Source organism: Paracoccidioides lutzii (assembly GCF_000150705.2).
Source record: "Paracoccidioides lutzii Pb01 unplaced genomic scaffold supercont2.7, whole genome shotgun sequence".
Lineage (NCBI taxonomy): Eukaryota > Fungi > Ascomycota > Eurotiomycetes > Onygenales > Ajellomycetaceae > Paracoccidioides > Paracoccidioides lutzii.
Genome location: NW_015440953.1, coordinates 459,375 through 483,080, shown reverse-complemented (window position 1 = coordinate 483,080; position 23,706 = coordinate 459,375). Strand labels below are relative to the sequence as shown.

Genomic DNA, 23,706 nt, shown 5'->3' with positions numbered 1-23,706 from the left:
GGCAAGCCAGTGTCAGCATCAGTCATGACATCGTCAACCGGGGCCGAGGTGGCAGGGTTGTGAGTTGGAGCCCGGCGGGTCGTGGCTCGGGAGCGGATCGCGTTGACATGAGCGAGCTGCGTGTAAATGTTGCGCAGCAGGGTGCAAAATTCCACATAATCAGTGGAACGGGTTGTGCCCACAAGGCGTTCAAGATAACGCAGGTTGCCTGCGTTTTCCAAGTAGCTAATCTTGACAGTGTCAGTCCAGAATCCACCGTTAGCTTCAAGAAGCTTCTGGTCGAATACTAATCAATCATGACACTCTCAATGATGTCATCTATGTTAATGTATTATGCTCTGTCATTCAGAAGAATCTGATCACTACTGCATCTGTCATGTCTGTAGTCTCAGTCACATCTGTAGCCTCAGGACATGACAACAGACTTTCTCTTGAAGAACATTTTATCAAGCTGTCATCAATGATGAAAACTACTGACTTCTCAAACAGACTGTTCAGAATGGCCAGTCTGTTTCTCAAAAGAACTGACTATATGTGTTGACATTACAGAATGTTCTTTTGACAACAATAGTAAGGGCAGGAACTCCGTCAAGGGCTTAGGTCCTTGCTTCGAGGTCCGCAACCACTGCATCGCCTTGGTTGCACGCGCAGGGTAGAGGAAGATCTTGTCTAGCTGTTCGATGACAGTGATTGGCGTTCGTAATTCTCGGGCGGTATGAAGAGCCCATGGGTAGAAGCATTCTAAGGCATCTTCTCTGGGCCGGCTGCATATGTAGGCGGCCTGTGCAAACTCATTGCCGATAGCTTCTCCGTCCACGGTCAGCTTGGTTTCCATATTGAACTTCCACTGCCCGTTTAAGGACAGGTTAGACCCGTTGAAAACCTCCACGTCTGGGAGGCGGGTCTTAGGCCTTCGGACAGTAACAGGGGCTGGGGGGGCAGGAGGTGGAGGCACAGGAGGAGCCTGTGCAGGCTGAGCAGAAGCATTAGCTACCTGCAAGACTTCATTCTCTTGCCTCAGTAGTTCGATTTTAGCCATGTAGCGAGCCACGATAGGCTGAACTATAGGCTCGGGGTGTCGTTCATTAGATGGCGGGACGCCCGCCATGCTTGAGTCTGGGTATGGAAAAGGCTCCATTGGTGGAGGTTTCTCTTTTCTACGTTTTCGCTTGGGAGCAAGGGGACTATGAAGAGGCTCAAGGACCCGACGTTTCGTGGTCTGAGGCTAGGAAGAGAACAGGCAAAGGTGCCTTCGTGGGCTTTTATAGTGAGCTGTGAGCTGCGCGCTTAACGTAACATGCTGCGGTAGCGCGAGGAGGAAATTAGTAGGGACTTAGCCCTTCACAGTTCTGGCGTTATCAGTTTAAGTCTTTTTGTTGACTCGGAGTGATCCGTCACTGCTGACGCGGTTACGAAGACGTCATCCAGCTGAAAAATATCAATATCAGCAGTATCATTGGATTCAGTAATTGAGCTTCGGGTGACTGCTGTATCAGGGTGAGAACTAGCAGCCAGAGCACCAGTATCACTGGGATCTGCAGAGGGCGCAGCACCGTCTGCTACGTCCATGGTGATGCTATCAGTCAAGAATAAACGGGTGATTATCAGTTCATAAACCGGCAGGTCAAGCAAATCAGCAGCCTGCATAACTTCCTCACATAGTTGATCTTTGATATTGGGCTTATCTGGGTCATACAGAAGATTCTCATCAAAAACAACATCTCAGCACAGAATAACATGAAATAACCAACATGAGTGAGAGTGGTGAGTTTGCTTCATCTCATACAGTTGAGAACTTTGTCAGGAATTTTGACATATCTGAGAGACTGACAGCCTGTCAGGCAGACAAAGGAATCCCATAGGACCTGTAGTGGAGATTTCCACTTCAATAGCTGTACAGATGTGCGGTTGAGAATGTAGACAGCAGCCATGAATATCTCAGGGGCCAGGGATTCAGATAAGCAGGTCTGTCTCGCAGGCAGTGTGCTTTTTCAATTATCAGAACACCTGCATGTTCAGCAGATCCATTCTGCTCCTTGATATACTCAGATGAGAACTCAACTTTGATGCCTTCTTTACCAATCCATTCAACCACGATGGATGCTGGCATTCATATTGGCTTCATTATTGACTCTCAATATCTTGATTTTGTATTCAAATTGATGGTCAATCCAAGCAATGACAATGAATAGAGATTGTTGCAAGTCAGATTTTTGACAAGCTGTAATCGCAATATATGAAACTGTAGAAAGTTGCATACAAAATGAATTAGCCACCTTTCTTCCCTCTAGGCGAACTTGGGTCCCTGTATGATATCAAGTTGTAGGCGTTCAAAAGGTCGCTCAGAGTGGCGGTGTGGTCAGTGAGAGTGTTGGTTTCAAGCCTTAGCTAGCTCACATGTTTCACACGGTGATGATGATTCCTCAGCCAGATCAGCATCCCGTTCATGCCTGACTGGGTTGTCAGATAGTACTACAACAGTAGCAGCATTTGAAAGATGAAGGATAGCAGTCTGAGAACAGTACCTCAGACGGTCCCGCAAGCGGTCTCTAGTCACTATTGACATCTTAGACAGAGCAGTACAGCGGACAGCAGTGATTGAGATCATCAGATTCAACTGAGTGAATGTGACAAAAACTCCAGATAGTGAGTTGTATTCAGTCACTAGAAGATTATTGACATGAAAGAGTCTGACATAAGTTCAATCATCAGACAGCCACTGTGTCATTGTTGAAAGGTGAGAATGTATTCCTACAGCTCAGAGACACGACCACCCTATGATGTTGGCACGGAATTCAGGGATGTAGGCTGTTTCGCAGAGATGAACATCAAATTTGATACTGTGAGCATTCATCATTCTGGTCACTGCAGTGCCCCAGCCATGAATGTGACTGAGATGAATACTGTCACGGCTTCAGCTAGGCGCAGGTGAACTGGTGTTCGATTGCCAACTAGATAAGCTATCTGAGCGAATACTAAGATGATTTCTAAAAGATGGGTTCGGGGAAGGCTCTGTTTATATAGCCCTTTTTCTCTAGCGCCGTTGCCATGTGATTGCCACGTTTATGTGTTATTCATACACGGGGTAATTGTGGGGTTGTTTGCCGTTGCCTAGGCAATTGTTGTTTACCGATCACCTTGGCCCGTATGATGACCGATCGCCTCGGCCTGTGGCGATTATGCTGTTGAGAAGGTTGAATGTAAGCCTGTTCTACGCCATCACATTACCCCCCCTTGAAGCCTAGGCATGCCCTCATGCCGGTAGGTTATCATCCGCTTCATCTGCTAGATAGTCATCCTTTTCCCAAGCCTCCAGCCATTTACTTAATCGTTTCGGGGGACCTGCTTTTGTTGGATTTGCAGCGTGGAATTGTCGAATCAGATGTGGTGATCCCTTTAGATTTTGTGCTGGATACCATGTTGAATCTTCATCAAATCCTAGCCATTTTACCTGGTATTGGAGCTTCCCACGGGAGATACGGCTTGCTAAAATGTCCTCAACTTCCCACTCATTTTCTCCTTGTATCTTAACTGGTTCTGGTGTCTCATTTAGCTGTTCTGGTAGAGGGTCATTCGCGGCCTTCCGTAGATTATCAGGAGAGAATATTGGGTGGATTTTCATGCTGTTTGGTAGTTTTAGTCTGTAGCTGTTGCCTTCTCTCTCAATGATCTCAAAGGGGCCTTCATTTTGCTCCGCGAGTTTCCTGCTGGGGCGTTGAATTCTATAGTTCTTTAGTGACAAGAAGACTTTATCTCCTATCCCAAAGTTTGGCTCACGGCGGTGCTTGTTGGCCTGTAATTCCATGGTTCCTTGCGCCTTTTTCACATTGTCCGCTGCTAGCTTCCAGATTTCCTCCATTTGAATGACATGCTGCCTGGCATCTTCTCGTTTAAGCTTCTCTCCTCTAGGTAGTGTCTTAGGCAGTGGCTTCCAATCGAAGGACATTCGAGGTTCATATCCATAAGCTGTTAGGAAGGGTGTCATCCCAGTTGATTCATTCATCAGAGCTCCAGTCGCGTGGTCCATCATTGGCAGCCACTCATCCCAGTTGTCCTGATAGTAATTTACATATGGACGGAGCTTGGTTGCCAGGTATTGATTCACAATCTCAGTCTGACCATCTGTTTGCGCGTGATGAGCTGATGAAAGCTTCAGCTTAACTCCCAATCGCCTGGTGAACTCACTCCAGAAGTCTGAGATAAATTGTGGCCCATGGTCTGACACAATTGAATCTGGTGCTCCATAATATCCATAGTAGCGCTCCAAGAACAGTCTCACTAGCTCTTTGGCATCTGCCTTTCTTGTGGTAGGAATAGATATAGGCTTCTTGCTTAGTCGACAGACAATCATCAATATTGCATCATGGCCTCTTTTTGTCATAGGGCCATCCATGAAGTCCATTGAGATGTGCTGCCAGGCTCTGCTGGGGATTGGTAGTGGCTTCAGCAGTCCTGGAGTTTTATCCCGAGAGATCTTCATTCTTCGGCACACTAGGCAATTGTTCACATACTGATCAACATCTTTGGTCCAGCCATTCCAGTAGTATCTTGCCTTCACTAGCAAGCGTAGCTTTCCCTTCCCAGGATGTGCTGTAGATGACTGCTCGTGAATCTCTTTTAGAAGACGCGCTCAGAGAGTAGGATCTTCCTCAATTGGTATCACTAAACGCCCTTCAAAATACAAAAGTCCATCTATCAGCTCCCAGTGCTGTTCTCCCTGTCGTGCTTTCTCACGTCCTGGTCTCAGTGATTCTGCTTCTTTGTTTCTTGCCTTGATTTCATCAAGAATGTGTGTGTCTGCATTTAGAGCCTTGACCTCAACAGATTCCTTGATGATCTTTGGGTCCAACCTTTCCGGCTTGAGGAATAGTTGCATCCGAGTGCTTTTGCTATCTTTCTGAACCTCCGGCCGACTCAGCGCGTCTGCTAGTGTATTCTGATGCCCCGGCCGATACTGAATTAGAAAGTAGAATCGGGAGAGGAACTCTGCCCATCGCGCTTGTCTAGCATTGAGATTCTTAGTTGTCATGAAGTACTCAAGGGCCCTATGATCAGTCAAGATCTTGAATCTCTCTGTTCTCTGGAGGCCTTCCAGCTCAGCACGCCATTCTGCCAGTGCCCTCACAATTGCTAGCATCTCCTTGTCATGGATCTCATAGTTTCTCTCTGCTCCACTCATTGAAGCAGAATAGAAGGCAACTGGATGCCACTGCTCATCCTCACACAACTGGTCCTACCAGCTATAGCACCATCTGAGGCATCAGTCTCCACCCGAGTCTCTCAATTTGGGTCATAATGATGGAGCACAGGGGCTTCGGACAGGGCTCTCTTCATTTGATCAAAAGCGCGCTGGCAGGTCTCATTCCACTCAAAAGGTTGATCCTTCCGGATGAGCTTAAACAGTGGTTTCACAATCCGACTGTAATCCTTGACGAAACACCTATAGAAGTTGCAGAATCCCAAGAAGGATTGAACTCCCTTGACTGTACTAGGCACTGCCCATCTTGATATCACTGCAACCTTTTCTGGGTCCACTTTGATTCCTTGATCAGTGACAATAAAACCCAAGTACTTTGTCTGTTGGACATGAAACTCGCATTTTGAGATGCTTGCCTGTAGTCCAGCTTCTCGTAATCTAGTCAACACCTTCTTGACATGCTCCTTGTGTTCTTCCAAGGTTTTGCTGTAGATAAGTAGGTCATCCACAAAGGCAGTCATGAACTGATCCAAGTAGTCAAAGAAGGTAGTATTCATGAAGCGTTGAAAGATCGCTGGGCCATTGCTTAGGCCAAAGGGCATGACCTTATACTTGTAGGTCCCATAACATGTTCTAAAGGCAGTCAGATCTTCAGTCTCAGGATGCATGTGTATTCAGTGGAAGCCTTGATGAATGTCCAATTTGATAAAGAACTTGACTCCATTTAACCACTCCATGAGCTCATCAACTAATGGAATTGGGTATCAATCCTTCTTTGAGATTGCATTAAGCTGGTGGTAGTCCACACAGAACCTCAGCTTGCCTGCAGTATGGGCTATAAGAATTGAAGAAGCAAATGAAGAAGCCACAGGTGAGATAAAGCCTTTTTCTAGATTGGCCTCAAGATACTGCTTGACAGTCTCAAGTTCCTCCAAGCTCATTCTGTATAGTGGTGCATGGTCAATAGCTTTATTTGAATCAGCTCCCTCCTCAATCTCAATCTTATAGTTCACACTCTTTCAGAAGAGTGGTAATTGATCAGAGGCAGTCTTTGAGAAAACATCATGGAATTTCTTGTAGTCTGCTGGCAGCTGTTCATTAATCATCTGTTCATTCTTCAGTTCTGCACCAACAATGATCTTCTTTTCCTCAATGATTCTATCTATCTCACAGAGGCTTGAAATAAAAACCTCTGACTTCTTGCTTCTTTCATGATGATGAAAGATCACACTCTCAATGAATGTCATTCTTTGCTGTTTGTCTGATTTATTTCTCCATTGGGCCTTTACAGGCCTTTCAGCAACTTCCTGCTTGAATTCTTCATTGATAAGCCTATCACGGCGGTCCGCATCTTGTTGATGATCTGACCTCACTACTGGTCTCTTCAGAATCTTCCTTGGGATCATTACATTGCATCCTTCTGATATCTCATCCTCAATTGTCCGTGTGCTTGGCCAAACTAGGCATTGATTCTTCATGTCTAGCCATGTTTCCTGCTTTGCCAGCCAGGACCGTCCTAGAATCATGTCAGTGCTCCCCAGGTCCGTCATTAACATCGGTGTGTTGAGGAACCTTCGGCCATCTATCCACAGATGCAAGGAGATGATTTCCGTGATTGGGTTTCCTCTTCGTCCATTGAATCCCACAACCTGGTGGTCTTTTATCAGTTTCTCAGGGTTTGCCCCTAAGGCTTTGGCACACTTGCGTGCAAAGCTTGTGTCAATAAGGATACAGCAGTTTGCTCCAGAATCCACTAGTGCTCTTGTAGAAATAGCATATCCATTAAAAGCTACTTTGGTATGTACAGAAAAGGGTTCCCACCCATTAACTGGTCCACATTCAAAGTTCCTAGTGCAACTATCTTACCTGAGAAGGAGGCTTTTCTCAGGTTTAATCTTTTCCCGACTTGATGACAGCAGCCTCAGTATCCACTTCCTTCAGTTCTGTCTCTTGCTTGCGTGGGCAATTTCGAGCTATATGACCTTTGCTTCGGCAATTGAAGCATTCCACATTCTTCTTCCAATCCTTGGTTGTCTGTGCTGGCGTGGTTGGAGTTGATTCACGGTTCTGAGATGTGGGAGTTCCCCCACGGCTGTTTCGGGTCATCGGAGTTCCTTCACGGCTGGGCAGTCTTCGGTTGTGGTGACCTGGCATGCCCTTAAGATAGTGAGCAGTCCGGGTGCAGATATCTTGAACCTCTTGGAAGGTGCTGCAATTGGTGCAGGCTGCTGCAACCATAAGTTGAAGATCAAAGGAAATCTTATGGAGAAAGTCTGCTTTATAATCTTCCTTATGGACCTGGGCTTCACCAGCCAGGTGCAAGAATTTGGTCACAAATGTGTGGTAGTCATCTCCATTTCTCATTATTAGATGTCGGTATTCTGTCTTTGCATTCTCAAGCTTATTAACATCCTCATATATCCCTTGTAGATACTTGAACACTTCCTCAGCTGTTTCAAACTTCTCAGGATGGTCTTCCTTCATCGTTGGGGCTAAGTGTCTGGCAGCTTCACCATCGGTTCGGTTTTTGATATAGGCAATACGGCTTTCTTCAGTTGGAAAGTGGTCGGTGTTGACAGCTAGCTTGCGTTTCATTCGGGAGAGCCAGTTTTCAAATATCGGTTCTTTCCCATTGGTGAGGTGCTTAGGGTCATCAAGTTTGGCTGATCGTTGCGTCTGTTGGTTGTTCACCAGTCTGATTTGAGAGGCTAAAGAGTTCACCGTCTGCTGTAAAGCATTTCGTTCCTCTATCAGGCTGTCAACTTGCTGGTCAAGTTCACCCACTTGCTTTCTCTGCTCATCTCGTTCTGCTCTAACCCTTCCTAGGGTGCCTCTTGCCTCATCCATAAGGCCAGCAATTTCTCGATATACCCGCTCTGGGTCTTCTTCAATTGCCTCAAAGAATTGTTCCTTGAATATGGGATCCCTTGGCCCCATATTCTTCCCAGTCAGGGTCATCATATCCCAGTCTGATCTCCATAGACTGTCAGATTCTCTAACTGCTTCCGACATCTTGGTGGTCTTCTCAGAGATTCAAAGCAAAAGTAAATAAGATTCCTTCAAGAGGTTTTTCACCTAAAAACCTGCTTTAAAAAGGGCAAGAAAAAGTAATTGATCTTAGTATTATGTCACAGCTTCACTCTAGGCGCAGGTAAACAGGTGTTTGATTGCCAACTAGGTAAGCTAATTCGACGAAATACTAAGATGCTCTATGAAACGGGGACTGGGGAAGCCTCTCCTTATATACCCCTTTCCACTAGCGGTTGCTATGCCGTTGCTAGGCAGTTTCTGTGTATTTGCTTGCTGGGCAGTCTCCTTAGGGCGGCTGCTAGGCCATTGCTATTACCCTTTTCAGTCAATGCCAGTTTCCGTAGCCAGTAGCCATACACCGTCATAGCGCAGTAGCCAGCGCCGTAGCCAGCGCCATCACAAGGTTGACATGACTGTAGGGCCATTGGATGCACTTGTATTCATGTTGACATTGTTTTTTGCACACGTCAACTCATCATTCATCTTTTTATGAATGTCATCATTCTCAAGCGCTTTCTTCAACTCGGCTTCGCGGTCTTTATCAAATTGAAAGTTCACGGGCCGGTGGGATGGGTTGAAATACCAGCAGTGAGCAGTTGAGTGCCCATCTTGGCCGCAAGGACATCCCTTCTGTGTATTGTTATTTGAGGTCCGTGAACCTGAATTTTGGCCATTGAGCATAGTGAATGAAGATAGGTATTCATTTTTTACAATGCCGCTTCATTGATAATACCTTTGGAACATCATTACCAAGTTCTTCATGTCATACGCGTCCCACGTATCCATCTGCTCCAGGTGTATGTTCCACACGGCTACCAAGCTGGCGTCAATTCCCTTATTGGCCATGAGAAAATCCCAGCGGATCTGATATTGGCCTGAGATACCCATCTTCTTGAGGTCATCTTCAATTCCCATCCATTCATCAAGCCAAGCATTCAGGCTACGGCCACTGGATCCCTTGCAGAGTGTCTTGTAGCGCTCCTGTACAGTATGCCTACTGTCTTTTGTTGTTTGCGCTAGTCATTTATGGAGGAACTTGACAGTCTTATGAACATCTATTGTCATCCATCTTCAGTGGCGTTTTCAAGCAGCTTCGTATCCACTGTTTTGTAGAACACTGGCGGCGTAGGCCAGGTCAGGGCTAGTACAGACCATTGAATATATCAAACTCCCCATCCTTTGCTGATAGGCGTGGATCCCTGGTGGAGTTGCCTGTCCTTTGTACGGGAGCAGGCCTTCAAGGGGTAACGGCATCCGGTTGGTAGCCCGACTCTGGAGGTCGAATTTTGTGGTTATTTTGGTAAGATAGCTGTCCTACATTAACCAGAGATTGTTCTCTTTTCAGTCCCTGAGGATACAGATTCCCAAAAGCCAATTGAGTTCCCTCATATCTCGAAGTTCGTAAGTGGCGAGAAGTGCAGTTTGAAATCTTCAAACTGGGCCTTATCTTTTCGGTGGTAGAGAACGACGATATCGTCAACATAGCAGAAGACGGTAAGGTAATCATTTTTATATAGGCACGGTTCCTTTTGACTGGTTGTAGGCCTAGCTGGGCCAGGCGAGAGCTGAGTTCTATGTTCCATAGGAAGGGGGATTCTGGTAATCCGTATAGTGCCCGTTTAAGACGAAGATTGGAACCTGGCTATTCGTAGCCACGCGGCGGCTGTACTAGGACTGGTGTATCTAGGCGGGCATTAAGAAAGGCATTAACCGCGTCAAATTGGTGCGCCTCCAGGTCAAATGCCGCGGTGCGTGTCACTAGCATACGGAATATTTTGATCGCCAAGGTGGACGATCAAAAGAATGTCTCAGATGTTTCATTCCTCCAAAGATCGCCCCGGATGACTAATCTCGCTTTGTATTTGGTGAGATAGCCGTCTGTATTGAAATTGTAGGTAAATACCCACATAAGGGGTAGTGCTTTTTGATCTGGATCCTGGGCTATCTCATCCCAACTATTCTTCGTGAACATGGTGTTGTATTCAACATCTGCTGCAGCTAGCCAACCTTCCCGGTGGGGATGTCGAAGAATATCATACCAATGGCGTGGTTCCTTTGGTAGAGAATCACGGTGCATTGGGATATTCGGTAGGTTGACTGAGAAGTTCATTAACGGGGGGTTCCTGGCCTGAGATGGTTCGTAGTTTAGTCCTGCTGAGAACGCCGTGTAGAATCCAGGGCGTTTGTATGGGAATTCAAGACTCGGTGCGTAGATGTTTGCCTGCTCTGTATTTGGGCGTCTTTGACGTCATCCTGTCACTATGTTGGAAGTACTAATTTCGCTCAAAATTCCTGCGTTTTTGCAGATTTCGCACTTCGTGGACGTGGACGCACTTGGCTGATGATTTCCGTCATCGGTGGCCGCATTGGCCCGTGGAGTCTTCGTACGCTCGCAATCTTTGACCTTGCTCGTACGATTGGTAAATTGTTTCATAAGATCATCAATATCCATGTTTATGATCGGATCTTGGCCTGTCACATAGAAATCATCAAGGCGAGTCTTTACGAAGGCTCTCTGGTGGTTTCATAGACCATTGAAGAAGAGATCATGATAAAAATCGTTCGTACTATTGGCTAACTCCTTATGGCGTGCAACTAGGTAGCAAAATCTCCTCTGGTAGGTAAGATAATCATTATCTTTGACATAGAGGGTAGAAAGCTCCTTCATTATATTCATACGCTCTTCTGCTAAAGAGACAACGTATTTAGTGCTAATTTTCTGCCATACGGCAGCTGTGTTGTCTGGTTCCAATGCTCCAATCGTCGTCCGTACGGGTCCTAGCAGGGACTGCAACATTTGACGGTATAGGGCCTTTGTACGCATTATCCAACGTTCTTTTTCTAACGCGTCAGCGTCCTGAGGTGGTTTATGTTGGTTCTTCGTAAGAAAATGTTGGTGCCACCGATGACCTCCGCGTCCACAAGGATTCCTATCCTCCAAGATTGGTAGTTGGTCCCATCGAACGTAGTCACAGCTTTCGTATCCATCGAGGCCTGCACTTCTTTTTGATATTCACGTATGTCCTGTTTTAGGGTATACGCAGGGGTATTGTCATTGATTCGGGCATTCTCACGCGTAGCCATCATCTGCTGGCAAAACGCGAACAAATCAGCCGCAGTCATGGCGATCATTCCACTGGCATTAGGGGTAGGCATGGGAATAGAGGTCCCATCATTCGATTCATCGCGTTCCGGCGTTTTTCTCGTATCACGGCTTGAACTAGCTCTGCCAACGCGTATTCGATCTCTCCTTCGTCCGCTGAGCTGGGCTCTGGCACTTGGTCGAACTCTTCCTCGTACACGGGAGGGGAAACGAGCCTTGGGGCATAGAATGAGAACGTAAGGATCTCTTTCGTTCTGATTGAGGAGTAGGGGGTAATCTGCTCATCTGATCGTAAGAACAGAGTATCTTATGAAAAGAAAGAAGAAATGAAAGAGAAAATAAGAAAAAAGTGGTGTTTTGTTTTTGATTCGTCGAAGAACGCGATCGCTTTTTGCAACCAGACAATATTGCTGTGGGAATCTTCTGATTTTGTTGCAAAAAGAGCCTTCTTTTCTGGAATCTACATCGAACCCATCCAAAAAGCTATCAACGCAACGAAATCTTGAATAAAAATCGTGTTTTTATCTCAAAAACGTGCAATCCGGGCTCATAAACTGTGGGACGGTTAGTTCTCTGTTGTGGGAGGATAACTAATGTACGCCTATATCACGTGTGGTGGGGCGGATGTGTTGGAGCCGAGGCTTCCTATTATGGACTAGCGCACCGCACAGTAGCCTATAGCATCCCCGAGAGAGGCTAACCCAATACAACCCAACTTCAGATGTCCCACAGGATGTCCTGGACGATCAATGCCAGCAGACACTAATTACATCATAACGTAACCGACCACTCTGCTAATAGTTACATGTTCATCCCCTTGGATCCCATCCAATCCATGGCATCAGGCAGTTGTCTGTCGCCCTCCAATAGTTACATGTTTTTTATCCAATACATTCAAACTCACCATCCAGACCATAAATACTATTCCGCAAGTCAGTGGAAATATCCGATAGGGACAAGTGACAGTTGAAGCGCATTAGATGTCAACCTCTCTCGATCGTCTGATTCAGTACGACTCCCGGATTTCTGCTGCAGTTATTGGGAGCTTTGTGACCCCATAGGTCAGCATTATTCTTCTTTTTCGGTGAGATAACTTATATCATATTCTTCCATTTATCCGTATCACTTGCCCACATCATTAACTTCATTATGTCTGATGTCAGAATGGCGGATGCCTGCACCTTTAGACGCGTCGATACCCCTGTTGATCACCAAACAGACGAAGTCTTCAACATTCAGTCACAGGAACGGGCCAATCTCTTGTCTGAAATCAAGGACGCGATTCACTCTAATACTGTGAAGGCACCTCTGTGGGCATGTATGCAAGTATGTGACATCTCAAAGCTACGAGAACTTGTGACAGCCGCGCGAAACTCACCATCCATATTTTCTCTCTTTAATAACACTTGTTGATCTATTCCTTTGCGTTGGATGCAACATCCTCCTCTTGATCATGTATCATCAACACCCTCAAACCTTTCCTCCTCCGAAATTTATGCACTCTCGGACCAAAGGCATCGACGTGTAAAACCAAAACACTCGCGAAAGAACGCGATCGATATTCGTGTGCCATCACAAAAGGAGAGGTCTTTGAAGTGGCGCATATCTTCCCGCACTGCGTGATAAACAAGAAACCGTCCACCAATCTTGATGCTTCCATCCCTTCTTTTTGGAATTTACTCGATGGTCTTCTTTGAACCGGACCGGCTTCACCGATGGCGTGCAGAAATATTCAAAGACCCCTCAAACCCTGACAAGTCCACAGATGGCTGCCATAATATGATCTGTCTCAACCCTACAGCACACCATTTGTGGGCAAAAGGCATGTTTGCGCTGCGGCCGGTTTCCTTGTCCGACGATCGCAAGGAACTTGCTGTTCAGTTTTACTGGCAGCCCAGGCCATCCCATGGCCGCTTTGATTCTGTGAACATTCTTGAATCACCCGGTTCATTCCAGAGATCGTTAGAGTGGGGGCCAACGTACTCTCAATTGCCGCCGATGGCAATGCGACCTCTGCGGTCGCTATCAAGTCTGGTCATACCTTTGTCTTTTGAACTACCAATCCTAATACCCATCCTCTCCCAAGTTTCGAATTGCTTGACATGCAGAGGCACCTTCAGCGAATAGTTTCAATGTCCGGTTCTGCTGAAATCTATGATGAAGATAACGGCGATGACGATGGAGATCAGTTGGATGTTGGTATCATCCACAAGACCTTCTCGAACATCCTTGCATGGGTGTCTACACCGTTGTCTCACTCGGGGAGTGATGACGATTTCTCTCGTTGACCTGCTTCAATCAGCACATATCCTTTAAAGACCCTAGAGCGCCCAAGCAAAAATTTATTCTCATAAAGCACAGACTGCTGCGTTGAGTCGTTCTTCAGATGTATGCTCTGCAAAACTGCACTAGGATGCCTTGGCCCCCCCCCCCCCCTTTTTTTTAAACCCCTCTTTGATGCAGCACTAATCTCAGCTTATACCCTGCTATAAATACGTTGTTAAACAACACCTAATGGGATAATCGTATGACATTGCCCTGTGCTTCGCAACAATCTATTAATGTAGCCGCTAACGCCATTGCTTCATCCCCAGCCTATTCGTATCATACCATAGTTCCAGTCTGGGACAGTCAGACTTCGTTCAGGATTATTGTGCATTAAGATTAGGTCTTACAACCAATGATCAATGACCAATGGCCAATGACTAAGCATTAAAATTTTTTCGCTCGTGACACGACTCCAAGCCCTCTATAGGCCTCCCGCCGTCTGCCCGACCGTGCACTCTCAGTCCTCCCGCACCTCCATCAGAACTGCAAGATCAAATTTTTAAGTGCCTCCATCTTTTTAGCATTTGCATCCGCTTCGAATTCTCTGCCGCTCATATTTCATTGTAAGTCTTGCCTGGTGCTCATTCTGGTGATGTTTCCGTGTATTCTACATCTACGTAATCGAGGTGCCAGAGGCCAGAGGCACCACGCAGAACGCAGTACGATCCGACGTTATCTAGGTTATCGATTCAGCGGTGGATTCTGCTGCGATTCAGAGCGTGTTGAAGGCGTTGAATTAACTTTTCTTATTTGAAGCCTGAAGACATGCTAAAATTCAGATTGCCTCTTAGCTTGCTCAACTAGATAAATGAACTTTACCGCTCTCTCAGTGAGCATAGCATCACACTTAAACCCTTTTAAGGAATGACACAGTGCCTGAGTCGATCTCGTAGTGTGAAGGTTGTATATTTCGAGGCAGACGAATGATTTCGAAACAGCTCATGTGACTGGTAAGCCTGATATGGTGGCTGTGGCGCAACATATGAGTAAAGTTGAGATGGTTGCCGCATATGTAGTACGTGCAAACCCTGCAGAGTTGGTTGTACGGAATAATAATGTAATTTCCCTGGTACTATTCAGGGTCATGAGCAGCTGATAACAGGTTGTTGTCTTTGAGGGGAGATGTTGTGACAAACACCGCGAACAAAATTGTCGCACTACAAAAGAACATTGTGAATTCCATTGCCGCAAGCTGTCCCGACGTGGCAAGAAATGACCTGGTAGACCAGCAGTGAAGCCGCCGCGAGGCGAACAGAACTCATGGCGAGAAGTGGGTGCAGCGACGCAGCGACTGTGAGAGTAATTTAGTATCCGTTCAAGGGAAAGAAGAAAAGAGAGGCCGCCGTCGAACTTCACTTCGATTTTCAGGTACTTTTGATGGCAGCGAAGAGCATCTCCAGCAATGAGATAGCACTCGCTAAGATCAAGACACCGTTCCACGCCACAGCTAAACCGGACAACTGCATACGTTGTCTGGAGGAGCTGGTACGTCGGGAGAATTGGCTTGGTAGATAGATATCAATGCTATGATGCAGAACCCAATCAAGAATCAAGGAAGAAACTGTGAAGCTTGCCAATAGTGAACCATGAAGAATAGCGAAAACTCTTGTAGACTTGTTGACAGCCTGATGAAGCCGCTTGCACGTTGATACCATGACTGCGCCCGCCAGCAGGGCAGTTGCTAATAACACCCAAAGAGCTGGAAACGAGGCCAAGCTTAACATATAGAGCGGCATTCGTTATAGCACATTCATTGAGGACAAGGAAAAGAACGTCTCATGCATGTATCCTACAGGTACAGTATTTTAAATCAACTAGGGACGTCCTTCAGCGAAGTCAAGAGGGGAGCTTTACAAAGTAGTCAAAAGATGAGCATTATAAAAAACCACCAACCAGCTGCTTGCCTTGCGCATGCTTATAAACAGCCTGCCTGTTGAAGCAGCACAGAGCCAACGACAAGGTGTGTAGTAATGTAATATGCGAGAAACATCTTGTCCTGTGTTGTTCCAAAGGTGTTATTCCAAGAGCACCGGGAGGGCGATGAGAACCTGTCTCTGCCACCCTTCCACAATCTCTTCAGGGTGCCACTGTGGTTGATTCTGTTAAGGGCGTGGGGAGAACGACTGGTCAAAGTGTGAATGGAACAGTTAAGGGAAACAAAACCCATTCAAATACCATTAACCAAAGGTCGGTCGGTCGCACATCTCCCTTTTTTATATCCCTCTCGGCGACTAGTCCTCCGGCTCGAAAGGTACCAGTTGTAAAAAAAAAAAAAAAAAAAAAAAAAAAAAAAAAAAAGCCACTGCCCGGAGGCTGTGTGCAACAGTGCGGGGGGATCAACATTTTGGCAAGATTATTGGCAAGGGGTTGATTTGAAGCCAAGATTTAATTGGGAAATTAAGCGGTCGGAATAAATTTCTCTCTCAATGGATGCAGTCTGTACCAGCCATCTCTATGTAAAAACTTGTTGAAAACACAGGTGGCGCATGAGTTGCCCTTGTTCCACGATTAGCCGGCAGTTAACAATAGAGGAGAAAGGGGTAGATGTGGTTACAGAATAACTAACCGAGAAATAACCCAACGATCTAACCACTTGAAAGTCATCTTCCTCAACGTCAATCACAGGTTGAGCCGCAATCCCCTCGACCTTTACAACCATCGATTCCGCTCATATTGGTAGCTTTGATAGTTACCCACCAACTTCCTCTGGCAATCACATATAGGTGAATAAAACAGGGCAATTCCGCCATTCTAGAGGTCCTCGGTTGAGAATTTAAGAAGGCAACTTCAGCACATACATAAACGGTTCCAAAGGGTGTAAAATTTCGAACTGACCTAATCAACCCGACTATTGACCCAACATATTAATTAATTATTCGATGGTTATTACCTCCTTAGCGTCTGAAAGATTATTCTTCTCATCATAGCAAAAGTCCAATAAGCAGCGCAGTCAGTCATTCGCAGCGTTCTTAAAATCTTTGTTACGACAATGACCTTGAGCTGTAATGCCCCTGGCTCAGTGGATGTAACAAAACGGCAGACGATTTACCATGTATAGTTATAAGCCCGAGCCCGAGTGGGAAGCGCTGTTAAAGCCTCATGCGATTGAATAGTGGGGAATATTGTTTAGACGAGGTGGCAGTCTTGAAGCTGGAAACCACCCATCCCGCTGGAATATCTAGCCATGATATACAGGACTCCGGGCAAAACCATGTATCCGCGTCGTTTGTCTGTCCATTCGTCCGCCCTGTTTTGATTTATGGAAGCGCAAAGAGTTAAACCCCAGTTGTTCAACGCCATCCAGTATGTTCAAAAGAATCAATCGGGTCTTCACAGTGTCAGTTCCATTTGCTTTCCAAGGATAACCCAAAAACTTGATCTCAACTGGGGATTCGAGAACCTGTGTACACTGAGATTTATCACTCAAGGTATTAACGAGCGCCCTGGGATACGGACTTGGACCAGTTACTCCAGGGAGGTGGCGGCTGTTGAAACCTGAAGAGTAGAGTTTCTCGACTCGACAGCCAGATAAGTAGGGGATATATATAAAACATGCTGACTTGCATAGTATCCGTGGAAGTTTTTGTTTTGTTTTTTTTTTTTTTTTTTTTTTTTTTTTTTTTTTTTTTTATTTTTCTTTCTAATTTTATTTTCATTTTTGTAAGAGAGAGAGTGTGTGCGCGTGTGTGTGCAAAGCAAGAACCAGTTTTCTCCTCTTCGAACCAGGCCGATGGAGCCCAAGGGTTGCTGCGTCGTCTAATGTCATCTGAGGCACTCTTGGCTAGTTAGCACAGCAAGAGAGGGATTAACTAATAGGTACTGTCTATCCCTATTAGCACCTATGTATATATGTACTAGGTAACCGGTTCACCACTGGAAACCGCCGCAGTTCGTTGTCAAGCCTCTTGGTGACTCGGCCATCGAAAAAGAAAAAAGAAAAAGAAAAAGTTCCGTGCTAATTTCCCTAAAGAAGAAGATGAAAGGATGAAAGATAAGAACCAGCCATTCAAATTCATGAAACAATGTTGAAATGACATAAGCCGTTTTGCCATCACATCTTCAAGTTATTAGAGAGGGGGGCCTCGGGGCCAGGCCGTAGTCAGATCTCACAACTATCAATCCACGATGGACCCGTAGATAGTTACCTATTCGTCCAAGATTAAGATGCATTTCATCGATGTGCAAGTTTTTTCAGCTTTGACTCTTTATCATTATCATTCTCTCAGTATCAATCATCCTCTGCATACTATGTAACTAATCGTATATACTCATGATTACGTTGAGGAGAAGGACCTCACTGTTTTGAGTTTCTTCTTGTTTTAAGTTTTACATGGATCTGAGTTCAATCTTTGAGAGGTATGAAATTGCTCACCTGATCTTTGTGTTGAAATTGAAATCTATATACACTAGTAGTATCTATTGGTAAAGTTTGGATGAACCCAGGAATTAATTAATAGTTCTGTAGATATAACTAGTTATAGTTATATAACTATATTTCATTTACACTAAATATCTTTACAACTTTATACAATAGTTAAGGTACAATGCATTACTACACTTCATAAAAGCAAAACCATATCTACCGTGCAAGTTAGTTAACTTTAAATTTACATTTTAACTCTCAAGTTATTCCGACTTTAGGTTCCTGGTCATTTGTTGAAACATTATGTCAACAACTGAACCACCGTCATAATATCAGCAATGAAGTGTGGGACGTGACGCCAAGTCAACATCAACCGGGGAAGAACCGTGAGATCAGATCTGCACCAAAGGCACACGGCTCATTATTGAGGCATTGGCTCATTGGCCCATTGGCGACCAGAGGCATCCTTGAGCAGCTTATGGAGTATTTTCTCTAGTTTTTGGCATTATTGACTTAGCTGAGCGAATAAGTTATCAAAACTAATAAGCACACAGCGGATACCTTTTGCAATTCTTTTTGCCACGCGGCTCCAATCAATATAACAATCAATCAATATTCCGTACAGCATCGTTAACTTCATGACAAAGGCTGCTGGCAATGAGAAGTCATCACTGAGAAATCTGAGAGAGTCAAAGGGGGCGGGGGGGGGGGGGGGGGGGGGAAAGGAGGCACCATCCATCTGTTTATCCCCCCATTCCCTCTCAATTGCCTATTTTCCCTGCCCCCGTTATGTAATCCATAATGACATCTTCTCAGGGTTTGAATTTATTTGAATCCTTTCACAAATGACCATTGAAGGTGAAAATAAAATTGTTTTATCTGTACTGGGTTACACTCAAACCATCCATAAATCCCATCCATAGATAGTTAAAATTTGGGTCTCAATAAGAAATAAAAGCCCTGCTCCGCGACTCCAGCAATTCCCTCGGTCTACTCTGAGCCGATGATTTACCGTTTATGATCGAATCTCGCCGCGGTCCAATCATCGGCTGCGATCCACGGTGCCTGGTAGCCAATTGAGTTTGATATTCCAAAAGGCCCGCGAAGTCAAAAAATTTGCACCTTTTTGATCTCATGCATGGATCCCATCTATGGATCCTGTTGGAAACAGTGCAGGCACATGTACAAACGCTCCCCTAACGAATTACACTGCTTGATGTCATTGACTGCCATGATTTTGCCGAAGTTTACTTACCAGGCATGGTCTGCGGGAATCCAGGGCCCGGTCGAGCACGTAAAATTAAAGATTCTCTCAAGCTGTGACAGAGAGCCGTCATAGATGCTCCTCCGTCCGTCGCAAATCGAGGGAGTTGGATTGCCAAAAGTCCCTCAGGGCCTCGTCTCTCACTGCGGAGTTGCTGAAAAGAACAAGAACATTAATAATGGGGGGACAAAAAATGTCATCTCTTCCCCCCTCTCCAATGGGGTCCGATTTCTCGGGGGGTACACCAATCAATTTCTCTCCACCTCGCCACGATTCCCATGAAGATCACCCCTGACGAAAGAAGAATAATAAGTTTAAGCTACTTGTCGGCTTTTACTCTGTGAGACCTGTGATCTCTGTGATTGCACACACCTTGCAGCTTGATTTGAACCAATCCATATATGACTGCTGGCAGTAGTGGTCGTGCAGCTCAAAATTCCATATTATTACCCCATCCCCCCCCCCCTTGTTTTCTCCCTCGATCTCTTCGCCCTCATTTTTCATCCCTTTTCCCCAAGCCCAAGATCTTATCATTCAAAACTTGCCGGGGTGTATCCTTCACTTTCTCTCCTTCCATCGCATCACACATTCCCAGCATTTATATCCACGCAATATTTAAGAAAGAATAAGGATGAAAGTCACCGCCCTGTTCGCCGTGGGTGTCTTTGCCGCCTTTGGTGCTGCACAGGACTTGAGCAGCCTGTCAGAATGTGGTGTACGTTTACAAACCCTCCCCCTCTCTTCCGCCAGCTCCACGCTCGCTTTACACTTTGTTTTCGGCCTGTTAACATTAAGAACTGGGTATCGCTTTATTAGCGCACATGCATCCAAGACATGCTCGGCCTTGCTCCATCACTTGGTTGCAAAGCTGATGACATACCTTGTCTTTGCCAAAACACGGACTTTGGCAATGGTGTACGCGACTGCACCGTAGAAGCCTGTGGCGAGCAAGACCTTCCGCCGATCTTGGAATTTGCCAAGAAATTTTGCTCCGGAGGTTCTCCAAGCGGTTCCCCAGATGCGACAGAGACGACAGATGCTGAGCGCACCGCTTCATCAACTGGCTCACTCAAAACGGCCACAGGCGAAAACCGCGTTTCCACAACGGTAGGGGTTTTTTTTCTTTTCTTCTTCTTCTCCTTTCTCCCGGAGTGTGTTCCCGGCATTGCATAATTCCAAATCCGCTAATCGAGTCGTCCCACAATATATTAGATTGGCTCTAGCATCACTACTTCTTACCCTTACACCACTCAGGCCATTGTATCAACGATAACCTCCGGCACTCAAGTCATCACTATCACTGACGGCATCACCACTCTCTATTCCAGCGGCTCTGAAGCACCTAGAACAACAGACACCACTTCCCGACCGACAGGATCAACGTCTCCAACTGATGAACCTAAGACTACCACTGGTAGTGAGACTACTGGCGCTAACCAAAGCATCAGTTCCAATGCCAGCCCAAGCTCAACCAGGAGCAACAATGGTGCCCTCCCTACATTAGCCCCCGCCAGCCCAGGAGTCATTGGAGCGCTCGGTGTCATTGCTGTTCTGGTGTTGTAAAACTCGATGCTGGGTAGATTTCAATTTCCATTCGGTGATGCTCTTAACTACATATCGGATCGAAGAGATGAAATGATGGGAAACGGGTATTTTTGGTACCACGTGTTGATAGCTTCAGTTCTGTTCCGCCTTAGCGGGTCGAGCCATTCAGGCTCTTTTAACCCTTTTAGAGCCGATGTTCAGCGGAGATATATGCGCGATTCTCCTCTTGGGATGATTGGTGTTTGTTAACACAAGGTCCTCCTTGGATACGCAGCGGGTGAGGAAGTTGCTGTAATCATGCTCTTAAACACTTAATAATATGACCTATTCAATCGGGAGTGCCATTCGAAAGCGTCCTTAAACTTTCCTTGGAAAGAGAACGAAGCCCTCGTATTTTTGGATAAGTGCATGAAAATATCGCGCCTCAATACGCTGCCTTTCTCTTCTCAGGATAGGCCCCTACGTCTTCACAACAGACGAAGAGGAAAAACTAGATCGCGCCGAGATTGTCCAGTAACTGTCTTCCATACTCCTGTGAAACTTGGGCGTCCTTTGCTGTTGGACGCGGTTCATACATCAAGCCACTGAACGTAGTTAGGAAGATCCTACTCCTTCCAACCTTCTGTGGGCTTTATTCAAAACTTTTAAATTGCAAGAACAAGCACAATTCAGTTCTGTTTGTGAAAGATGGTGCCCAAATACACAAACCGACTGGGGCTGAATCTTTTATCCCATCGGTCGGTACTACGGCTACCATATTCACGTGCCTCCCTCTGTTGCGCAGAGCTCGGCTGGCTTGATCAAAAATATACGCAATAATATTATTAACTCCAAGATATCCCTATTCGAAGAAATAATTCAACGACTGGTCAACATCAAATACAGTCGAAGACTACATACATAACCCATGGCAGCAATCTCGGCGATATCTGTGAGAGAAGCACAAACAAACGGAAACGGAATATGATGGCTTACTTGAACGGCCTAGTTTAGACTTTATAGGGGAGAGCAACATGCATCCAGTCCCAGCACAAACAAAATTCGCAGTGCAATTTTTTTTAAAAAAAAAAATAAAATAAAATAAAATAAAATAAAATAAGATAAGATAAAATATAAAGGGGAAACTTCGCTAGAGGGAAACAAGTGAAACGAAAAAGTAAAGACGAAGAGGTTTGGTTGTTAACGGAGAGGACCACAGATGATACACAAGTAATCCCCCTCAGGCTGAACACCGAGAAGAAAACATCATCCTGTATCACAGAGAACGGCGAATCCCTGTAGTTACGCAAAATCGCAGGAAGGCAGGTACCAGGAAAAATGTTTATGAAATATGTGGCAAGAAAACGAAACAAAAATGGAGAACGTCTGCCTGTCAACTACTCCTCTCCCAAGCTCTCCCTCACGCACTTCCTTACCCGCCGTTTGAATTCCTTAGGATCTTCACGCCACAGTCTTGCAGCCTCCACATTCGCAGGGCTTTCATCGTTAGGGCTCGAGAGCATGCTAATGACGCTTAGCAGTATTGTTTCAGGAGTTTGAACAGGTGACCAGCGCTCAGCAGCAGATTCGTAACCGTATTTGTCGTCTTCTGGGGGGTGGAGGATTGATATGCAGACTTCGCCATTGGGGTAGACTAGAATTCATAATTGTCAGACAGGCATTGGGGGAAAACATAACTATTAAAAAAAAGAGAGGGAGAGGGTGGGAAAAGAAGAGGAGGGAGATATGTGTGAAAAAGAAGAAAGGCAACGAAGGATACATACTGTTCGGGTGGAATATCGGGGTTTCGAATTTCATCTTCGGCGGCAAGTGAGGATACTCCGGAGGGAACGATAATCGAGCACAGAAAAAACCGCCTAAAAATCAAACAGGGATGCAGTTAGCCAGTGGGAATATGGATTAGCTGCCGGACCAAGTCGGGCAAATCTCGTTTTTTTTTTTTTTTTTTTTAATTGTGTCGAGCCCTTTTTTAGACCCAAGGGGAGGTAGAAAGTATATGGAAGTAAATAGTTAAAGATCTCTGGTCTGCTCTGCGCTGATCTTCTGAGAAATCTGATCCAACATACCTCCATAGAACTTGCACTCATCCGAGATCATGAGCATGACCTCCCATTCAAATATGTTATCATTTGCCAGTCCGCAGCTAATACCCGGGATGTCCTTATCTGTTTGCATCTGCTTTAATTGGCGGCTTAACAACCCTGCCGCTGCAGAAGTCGCCATGTTGCCGTTGTTGTAGGTGGTGGATGAGAGAGGGAAAACTCAGAAACAGGGGAGGAGATCGCGTAGCTGATCCTAAGGCCTTCGCGGGCTGTAATAATTCTACTTGGAAGAGGCCCTGGGCCCTGGTGCGCTGGTACGGGAGAAATATGGGAGGATGCAGGAAAAATTGATGGAGGGGGGAGTCCACGTTGAATCGTCTATGTTCACAAGCGCGGGTAGTTGACTATTAACTAATACTCCGTAACTATCGGGAGGGGGATAATTTTTAGGTCAAGTACTCATTGTACCAGTAACGTGCTTTATGTGGGTATGTATGCAGTAGTCAATGTATGTAGATATGCACAAATAGTATGTACATACAGGGCATCAAAATGGGCATGGTTAACTAACTAGGTAGTTGGGTTGAGTTGTTCCGCGTTGAAGTGCGGTTTTGAAGCTGTTTTCTAAATCCGATTTGAACGTTCACAGAACCAAGGAACACATCACCATCACGTGGAGTAGTGTCGCAAAAGGTGGCCCAAGAGCGTTACTTAATCAGGGAATGAGGCCATTTGAAGGTAATAGAAGCCCTGCTAACAATCCATGGATTCATGGATATTAATAGCAGACTTTTCGGAGGAGGATGAACCTAGCATCACAATAAAATCGTTTTC

The 23,706-nt window shown here is 45.6% G+C and overlaps 4 protein-coding genes across 4 annotated transcripts; 2 read left to right on the top strand and 2 right to left on the bottom strand.

Annotated features, from left to right (window-relative positions):
* Window positions 1–12,494: 12,494 nt before the first annotated feature.
* On the top strand, window positions 12,495–13,618 carry PAAG_03456 (hypothetical protein; the record flags this gene model as incomplete). The annotated part of the gene is made up of 4 exons (XM_002794865.2): window positions 12,495–12,656; window positions 12,845–13,016; window positions 13,057–13,309; window positions 13,417–13,618. 4 exons carry the CDS (start codon window positions 12,495–12,497, stop codon window positions 13,616–13,618), a joined length of 789 nt encoding a protein of 262 aa, XP_002794911.2.
* Window positions 13,619–14,815: 1,197 nt separating this feature from the next.
* PAAG_11628 (hypothetical protein) lies at window positions 14,816–15,313 on the bottom strand (the record flags this gene model as incomplete). The annotated part of the gene is made up of 2 exons (XM_015847245.1): window positions 14,816–14,949; window positions 15,031–15,313. 2 exons carry the CDS (start codon window positions 15,311–15,313, stop codon window positions 14,816–14,818), a joined length of 417 nt encoding a protein of 138 aa, XP_015703154.1.
* A 4,603-nt stretch (window positions 15,314–19,916) lies between these two features.
* Window positions 19,917–20,848, top strand: PAAG_11627 (hypothetical protein; the record flags this gene model as incomplete). Its single annotated transcript, XM_015847244.1, has 3 exons — window positions 19,917–20,000; window positions 20,102–20,392; window positions 20,498–20,848. 3 exons carry the CDS (start codon window positions 19,917–19,919, stop codon window positions 20,846–20,848), a joined length of 726 nt encoding a protein of 241 aa, XP_015703153.1.
* A 1,358-nt stretch (window positions 20,849–22,206) lies between these two features.
* Window positions 22,207–23,053, bottom strand: PAAG_03454 (ubiquitin-conjugating enzyme; the record flags this gene model as incomplete). Its single annotated transcript, XM_002794863.1, has 3 exons — window positions 22,207–22,463; window positions 22,594–22,686; window positions 22,897–23,053. The coding sequence occupies 3 exons, from the start codon at window positions 23,051–23,053 to the stop codon at window positions 22,207–22,209; spliced, it is 507 nt and encodes a 168-aa protein (XP_002794909.1).
* Between the last annotated feature and the right edge of the window lie 653 nt (window positions 23,054–23,706).